The sequence below is a fragment of the Mastigoproctus giganteus genome, chromosome 13, assembly GCF_048544385.1.
Source record: "Mastigoproctus giganteus isolate SK-2022 chromosome 13, ASM4854438v1, whole genome shotgun sequence".
NCBI lineage: Eukaryota > Metazoa > Arthropoda > Arachnida > Uropygi > Thelyphonidae > Mastigoproctus > Mastigoproctus giganteus.
The window spans coordinates 72,694,934-72,704,067 of NC_143587.1; the positions used below are offsets into that span (position 1 = coordinate 72,694,934).

A 9,134-nucleotide genomic window follows, 5' to 3' on the forward strand; every position below is an offset into this window, starting at 1 on the left:
TTTTTTATAATTATTTTATTGGCAGGTTCATATTTGAAGGCTCTTCTTAAATCACTATAAATATTTGGAATCTGTTTTTCAACAATAACAATCAAAAATTCGACTTTATACAAATGGAAAGACCACTGTGTTTCTAACATTTCTAGCAGCTGTAGGAAAATAGTAAAGATAAGTGAAATAACTCCATATGCAATATACAGAAAGAAATTTCGTGCATTATAGACTGCAGATAATTAATTTTGTTTTAATAAATTTTCCAGTTTATCAAATGATAAAAAAAATCCAATATTCGTTACTACACCACGTTTAGTTAATATTAAGGCTGTGCACAATGTATATTTAGTTTTACAGTAGGGAAAAATTAATTTCAAACAAGGATAAATCTTTGACGTCTACAGCTCTTCGTAAGATATGAATGAACAAAAATGCCATCGACTGAACTCCCTTTTTCTGGTTTTCTAACAAATTAATTGTATTGCTGAAATTATCATTACCTTGCACTTTTTCGGTATACTAAACGAACAAAATGGATTTACATATGGCAGTTAAAGATAATTTCATAAACAACAAAAAACCAACTTGGGTCACCGCTGATCTTCTTGTTTCTGCCAAAGACCCAAATTAAGAACCCCAAGATGAGGCAACTGCATTACCTTCTCCAATCCCACAGTTGTAATCCTTGTGCATCCATAGAGGTCTATGCAAGTCAGATTTTGAAAATGTTCAGATATTAAAGTTAAACCTTTATCTGTAACTCGACTACACTGGCCGATATGCAACGTATGTAGGTCACTTAAAGTTCTGGCTATACGACCTACGCCTTCATCACTTATGGCACATGCATTTAGGCTTAAACAACGAAGATTAAAAAGTCCTTGAGAGATAAAGTGTAAGCCTTGGTCACCAACTTTGTCACAAAAACTGACATCTAGGGACGAAATGCGGGATCCACCTTCGGCAAGGTAAGCCATCCCAATGTCGGTGATGTTATCACAGCTTCTTAAATTTATTTCTCTCAGTGACATCATGCGAGCTATATGTTTCATACCTGAATCTGTTATACTGGCACAAAAACTGAGATTGATACTTTTTAAATTGCGCAAACCTAAACTGATGTGAAGCAGGGCTTCGTCTGTTAATTTCTGGCAGTCCTGAAGTCCGAGGTGTTCTAGAGATAGCGCTCCTCCGGCATCCTCTGCAGATATTCCCGCTAAATGTCTGATACCACCGTCGGAAACTTGCCGACAGCTGCGCAAATTAAGGAACCTCAATCGTTTTAATTCTTGCGCTATTAGAAGCATTCCTGTATTGGTAATATTAGAGCATCCACCGAGATCTAGGAACTCCAGGTTTCGTAGATACTGGGCAATTCGTCCAAGACTGTAATCAGTAATTTGCTTACACATACTAAGGTTTAATTCTGTTAGAGTTGGAATTTCTTCATTAAGAGCTTGGGCAATCGAGTTGTTCGTTAAGTTATAGCACCCAATGAGGTTGATACTTTGTATATTTGGCAGTTCTTGTACAACATCATGTAGGCTCATTACTTTGCTACGCAAACTGAGCACTTGTATTCGACGGATACCCCGACGCACAAAGCTGGAGAACAAAGCATAGTTCGCGCGTCTCAGGTGTAACTTAGCTTCTATACCTCTCCACACTGACTTGTGATAGGCAGCATCACGCCATGCCGCACACACTTGAGCCACGCGTCCTTTGCTTCTTATGTCCAGGTAACCGAAGATTAACGAAAGTATTTCTGGATATAAACAAGAAATGTCTGCACGATCTGGAGGCTCCCTTTCACCGTAATCCATATTAATTCACTTCCTAACACTGCAGAAAACACCTGCTACCACGATTTTGCCATGCATTTACCAATGCTATGTCTGTCACGGCGCTCCAGTTAATATTGATATCGAGCATTCTCGCGAGAAACGAGATATAGCAGGTGATTAGCTTTACACGTGACTGCTCGCGTGCAGTACCTTCCCCTTGTGGATTGGTTACTTTTAAACAGCTGCTTGTTGCATTCACTAAGAAGGCGCTCTGATTTGTTTACATATCTATGCTACCACATGCAAATAACAAAACAGAAAGTTCGCCCGCTACTGTATTGTGCGACAGGATTACTATTCGTTTTTTTTTTTTTTTTTCTTTTCTTCTTTCTGTGACCTACGCCTGTGTAAAATTCCCATATTTTTAATCTGATTACCGCTTTTCATGGACAAAAACTAATTTGCATAAACTTTATAAAGTTTATGCAAATTAGTTTTTGTCCTCATATCCTGTGTGAGCAATTTAAACAAACAGTTCATCAGTGAAAAGCTTTCTGAAGAAACCATTGTGGTAAAAATCATTAAGAAATTTTTGGATTCTAGACAAAATATCTGTACAGATAAGGACTGGGTGGGGGAAGAAGGATAGTTTAAAAAGTTACAAATAATGACACCCGAAAAACACTAATTTACAGATTCTCCAGAAAACTTATTTTGACTTTTCTCCTTGGGCAGCCTTCAAACAAAAACAGCAGTAGCAGCATCAGAGTGTGCTCCTCCTGTGAAATTTTGCAGTTTTCATCTTTGTGCCGAGCATCAAGAATTACTGTGATCGACTAATTATAATACTGTACTTAAGCTAATTGCTATTTGGCTCATTATATTTTGACTTTGTTTTATTATTTTACAGTGATTATGATAAACACGTACATTTAGGATTAATGTAATTTACATATAGAATTAACCTAATTTACCTATATTAACTAGGCTTTGCAAACATTGATCCCCTTATGTGGGAGGATGAAGTAAACCCCATCTTTGGTACTTCACGGTAGCGAATTCGACCATGTAACTGCCAAATCCGTGTAATAATCTTGTTATGATTGATTTATTTAAATGTACTGTATCTTCTTATAAAATAGAAATATCTCCATTGATATAGTTAGTCCTCCTTTGCATTAGTATTAGTAGTGGAAAATTATGCAAGAAAGCAAGCTTATATAGCATTAAAAAAAAAAAAAAAAACTACGCATTTTACCCATCCATACCCTCTAAGATTTTTTTCTAGTTCTTCCTGGATTTATTCAAACTACCAACTTCAACAACAGATGGAAGTTTTGTTCCTACAATCAGCCCCCTCTGACTGAAGGCAAACTTCCGCACATATATCTTGCGACCATCCTTCTTCAACTTGAATTTATTCCACCTCAACATGTAGTGTCAGAAAGACGAAGAATGCCATCAACATTCAGCTTACTCAATCCATTCAAGGCCTTAACACCTCAATCGGATCTCCCTGCAAATGCCTTGTCTCCAGACGCTGCAATTGGCAGAACCGAAGTCTCTTTGTAAGAGCACCCTTTTCTTCCTTTCACCAATCTGGTTGCACTTATTTGCACCCGTTCCAGCAGATCTGCATTCTTCCTAAAATGAGCCTCCAGACCAGTATACAATACTCAAGATGTGGATTAAACCTGGCCTTGTACAAGGGGATAATCACCTCCTTATACCTGCTAGCAAAGTTTCTGTATATCATTAAAAAAAAAAAAAAAAAAAAACCCATGAGCTGTCCTGGCAGCCTGGCTGTATTGCTCAGAGTATTCAATATCTGACTGCACAATTACCCTAAGGCCATTTTCATTTTCCACTTCTCTGAGTGTAGTATCACACAGTTGGTACGTTAATCTGGGATTACTGTTACCCACAAGCAGTATCTTGCATTTGTCAATGTAGTAGTAGTATGACATGTGATGCAAGAAAGCAAGCTTATGCAGCATCAGCCAAAAAAAAACAAAAAAAAAAACACACCATTCCCTCCAAATGCCTGTCCAGTTCCTCCTTAAATTTATTTAACCTATCAACTTTCACAACGACAGATGGAAGTTTGTTCCAGCAATTAACCACCCGCTGGCTAAAGGCAAATTTCCGCACATCTATTCTACATCTGTCTTTCTTAATTTGAATTTATACCCCCTTAGGTTCGTAATCTGAACAAGTGGAAGGATCCCATCAGAATTCAGCGTGCTCAACCCATTAAAGGCCTTATACACCTCAATCAGATCACCGCGCAGGTGCCTAGTCTCCAGCCACTGCAATTTGCAGAACTTAAGCCTCTCTGGGTAAGAGGATCCCTTCATTCCCCTCACCAATCTTGTTGTCTTTCTCTGTACACGCTCAAGCAAATCTACATCCTTCCTAAAATGAGGCCTCCGGACCTGTACGCAGTACTCAAGGCGTGGCCTGACCATTGCCTTATACAGAGGGACAATAACCTCCTTTTCCGTGCTAGCAAAATTCCTATATATCATTGACAAAACCCCATGACCTGCCCTGGCAGCCTGTCTGCATTGCTCAGAAAACTTCATATCTGACTGCACAATTACTCGCAGGTCTTTTTCATTTTCTACCATCTTAAGTGTAGTACCACACAGTTGGTACGTTTCTCTGGGGTGATTTCTACCCATATGCAGTACTTTGCATTTGTTAAGGTTAAACTTCAGTTGCTACTTCTTAGGCCATCTGCCCAAATTATCTAGATCCTGTTGTTGTAGCACACTGCCATTACTGTCATTAACAACCCTGCCAACCTTTCTGTCATCTGCAAACTTCGACACTAAGCCTGATATACCTTCATCAATATCATTGATAAATATACAAAACAACAATGTTAAACTTTAACTGCCGATATCCTGAAAGAGGCCTCTGAGGTCGGGAAAACTCATATCTAGGAAATAAACTCATACACCGACCATTGAACAAAATTTACTGTAACTAAAATTTTTACAAATAGTATAAAAATATAATATAAAACAAATTATTTACAATAAACTAATGATTGTATATTGCGGAATACTAAAAACTGTAATAAAAGATCGTTTACAATAAAATAAGCTAAAATATAAAATTAAAAGCGCTAAAAACCTGCAGCTTTCGAGAGCATCAGCTCTCTTCTTCAACAGTAATATGACTTTCTGCAACATCTCCTTAAATAGCAGGTTCACGGTATCTCCACACGTGGTTCAATCGGCACATGGTCAGAACCTGAAGCGGAAATGTCTCGGGTACATGGCAAAGAAAATCGTTCATCCGAACTTAATATAATTGTTTCAAAAATAGGATGAATACGCATGCCTCTATCTCTATTCATGGTATTCTTACTGGATGAACCAATCCGTAAACCCTCGAGCCATTTACGCTCCCAGAATCCGTGTGCACGATCCAAAATAATAGTGTCCTCCGGGGAAATTTGATGGTGCTTCTCCCAAAAATGTTCGGCCATGGCAGAGTTACTGTAATCAGCGGTTCTTATGGCATTTAAATGTTCCCCCAGACGATCCCTAAGCCGTCGTTTTGTTTCCCCCACATAACACTCCCCACAATCCGGGCATTCTATTCTATAAATAACTCCGCTACTGAGATCTTTTGGTATACGGTCTTTGACCTGAGACACAGCTGTGCACAGCCTCCGCCCAGGAAGCTGTACACAGCATGTCTTATAACCCCGTAAAATTCTTGTCAGATGCTCAGTAAGGCCCGAATAGTAGGGGATGTATGCGGTGGCTACCGGGACGAACGACTCCCTACGCTCGGACACCCCTCTACTATATCTATCCAGGATCCTCTGGGGGTATCCGCACTTTCTAAGTTCTGCCGTGACACGATTAATTTCTTTCTCTTTATCCTCAGAAGTGGTACAGTGATCTTACTCTGTCAAATAGAGCTTTTGCTACACTATTCTTGTATTGTCCAGCTTGTGCTGAATTATAGTGGGTGTATTGACCTCTACATATGGGTTTTTAAAAACTGACGTCTTAAGCCTAGAACCCACCCTAGAGACCAATACATCCAAAAACGACAGAGTACCGCCCGTTTCCACCTCTGAGGTGAATTGTATAAATTGGGAGAAGCTATTAAGCCAGCAAACGGCATCATCCTCCCTCCCCTTCTGGACCAGGGCAAAGGTATCATCAACGTATCTCCTCCAATTCCTGATAGGAAACGAACACCCACTAAAAACCCTACTTTCCAACTCCTCCATGGCCAAGTTGGCCACGGTGGCACTAATGGGTGAACCCATGGCCGTACCGCGAACCTGCTTATACATAGTTCCTTGAAATAACATGGTAGTGCTACTAAACATAATTCTACCCCGGTACAAATATCTTCCACACCGAGCAGTGATCTATTATCAAGTGAGGCATCCCTGGTCAATGCCATTTTTACACAATATACTGCATGATTAATAGGAATACATGTAAATAAAGATACAACATCAAAAGAAATCATGCTCTCATCATCATTTATAGTCAAATTCCCCACAAAATTCACAAACTCTCTACTGTCCTTAACAACATACTCGGACTGCCCCACTATGGGTGCAATTAATTTGGCCAAGTACCCTGATAGCGCATAGGAAGGACTCCCTATAAATGAAACTATAGGTCTCAAGGGTATTTCTGCCTTATGAATTTTTATCAGTCCATAGAATCGCGGGAGTTGACTACCTGTAGTGTGTAATGACCAGTAACTCTCCTTGGAAATCTTCTCCGTGTTCAACCAGGATTGTACCAATTTACTGACTCGCCGTTCCAGACCCACCAGAGAAGGTGATCCAGAGGAACCCATTGGTGGGTCTGGAATGGCGAGTCAATAAATTGGTACAATCCTGGTTGAACATGGAGAAGATTTCCAAGGAGAGTTACTGGTCATTACACACTACAGGTAGTCAACTCCCGCGATTCTATGGACTGCCAAAAATTCATAAGGCAGAAGTACCCTTGAGACCTATAGTTTCATTTATAGGGAGTCCTTCCTATGCGCTATCAGGGTACTTGGCCAAATTAATTGCACCCATAGTGGGGCAGTCCGAGTATGTTGTTAAGGACAGTAGAGAGTTTGTGAATTTTGTGGGGAATTTGACTATAAATGATGATGAGAGCATGATTTCTTTTGATGTTGTATCTGTATTTACATGTATTCCTTATTAATCATGCAGTATATTGTGTAAAAATGGCATTGACCAGGGATGCCTCACTTGATAATAGATCACGGCTCGGTGTGGAAGATATTTGTACCGGGGTAGAATTATGTCTAGCTAGCACTACCATGTTATTTCAAGGAACTATGTATAAGCAGATTCGTGGTACGGCCATGGGTTCACCCATTAGTGCCACCGTGGCCAACTTGGCCATGGAAGGAGTTGGAAAGTAGGGTTTTTAGTGGGTGTTCGTTTCCTATCAGGAATTGGAGAAGATACGTTGATGATACCTTTGCCCTGGTCCAGAAAGGGAGGGAGGATGATGCCGTTTGCTGGCTTAATAGCTTCTCCCAATTTATACAATTCACCTCAGAGGTGGAAACGGGCGGTACTCTGTCGTTTTTGGATGTATTGGTCTCTAGGGTGGGTTCTAGGCTTAAGACGTCAGTTTTTAAAAACCCATATGTAGAGGTCAATACACCCACTATAATTCAGCACAAGCTGGACAATACAAGAATAGTGTAGCAAAAGCTCTATTTGACAGAGTAAGATCACACTGTACCACTTCTGAGGATAAAGAGAAAGAAATTAATCGTGTCACGGCAGAACTTAGAAAGTGCGGATACCCCCAGAGGATCCTGGATAGATATAGTAGAGGGGTGTCCGAGCGTAGGGAGTCGTTCGTCCCGGTAGCCACCGCATACATCCCCTACTATTCGGGCCTTACTGAGCATCTGGCAAGAATTTTACGGGGTTATAAGACACGCTGTGCACAGCTGTGTCTCAGGTCAAAGACCGTATACCAAAAGATCTCAGTAGCGGAGTTATTTATAGAATAGAATGCCCGGATTGTGGGGAGTGTTATGTGGGGGAAACAAAACGACGGCTTAGGGATCGTCTGGGGGAACATTTAAATGCCATAAGGACCGCTGATTACAGTAACTCTGCCGTGGCCGAACATTTTTGGGAGAAGCACCATCAAATCTCCCCGGAGGACACTATTTACGGATTGGTTCATCCAGTAAGAATACCATGAATAGAGATAGAGGCATGCGTATTCATCCTATTTTTGAAACAATTATATTAAGTTCGGATGAACGATTTTCTTTGCCACGTACCCGAGACATTTCCGCTTCCGGTTCTGACCGTGTGCCGATTGAACCACGTGGAGAAATACCACGTGTGGAGATACCGTGAACCTGCTATTTAAGGAGATGTTGCAGAAAGTCATATTACTGTTGAAGAGGAGAGCTGATGCTCTCGAAAGCTGCAGGTTTTTAGCGCTTTTAATTTTTTATTTTAGCTTATTTTATTGTAAACGATCTTTTATTACAGTTTTTAGTATTCCGCAAAATACAATCATTAGTTTATTGTAAATAATTTGTTTTATATTATATTTCTATACTATTTGTAAAAATTTTAGTTACAGTAAATTTTGTTCAATGGTCGGTGTATGAGTTTATTTCCTAGATATTTAACTGCCGATACTCAGCCCTTCGACACCTAATTTTCCTAGATCTTATTGCAGTAGCTCACAATGATTACTGTTATTAATCACCTTGCCAACTTTTGTATATTTTATTCAACTTCTATTCCGACAATGAGCATCATTGTCCGAATAGAACCTCACTGGAGAGAGAGAGATTCTTTAATGTCTCTTGTAATTTATCAATTTTTTGTCTGATTTTTTTTTTTTTTTTTGTTTAACTGTCTCTTTATCGCCTATTTACCTTCAGTTTAATTTTTAACACCAAAATCCAGGTTAGTTTTAAGAGAATTGATATTTTTACAGTATTCACAGAGAAAATGCCCTCTACAGATTATTTGCCTCGTTATATGCGGCTGTTATTGTGTTCTTTTACGTTGTTCAAATGTAGCTATACTGGGTGTTTCAGTTAAACGTTTCAGAACTTCTAAGAGGGGTAGAGTACATCCTGACAACTCGAGATCATATAGCAATGTGGGGTCGGAAATGCTTTCCTGAAGCGGTGTTTTACACAGAAGCACCATAAAGAAAAGAGACCGTAAGTGAGAAATCGTTTTAATAATACATGAAAAGAAGCAAAAGGTACATGGATTAAAGTAAGTGTTCGAAGTTTCTTCCACGGGCTACAATGCACGCCTCACATCTCCGACGCATGGACATCCGAACATTCTGG

General features: G+C 39.7%; 1 protein-coding gene across 1 annotated transcript; it reads right to left on the bottom strand.

The window, feature by feature from the left end:
• Positions 1-539: 539 nt before the first annotated feature.
• Positions 540-1,886, bottom strand: LOC150076162 (F-box/LRR-repeat protein 14-like). The gene has a single exon (XM_090387086.1). It carries the CDS (start codon positions 1,815-1,817, stop codon positions 585-587), a length of 1,233 nt encoding a protein of 410 aa, XP_090243212.1. The 5' UTR covers positions 1,818-1,886; the 3' UTR covers positions 540-584.
• Between the last annotated feature and the right edge of the window lie 7,248 nt (positions 1,887-9,134).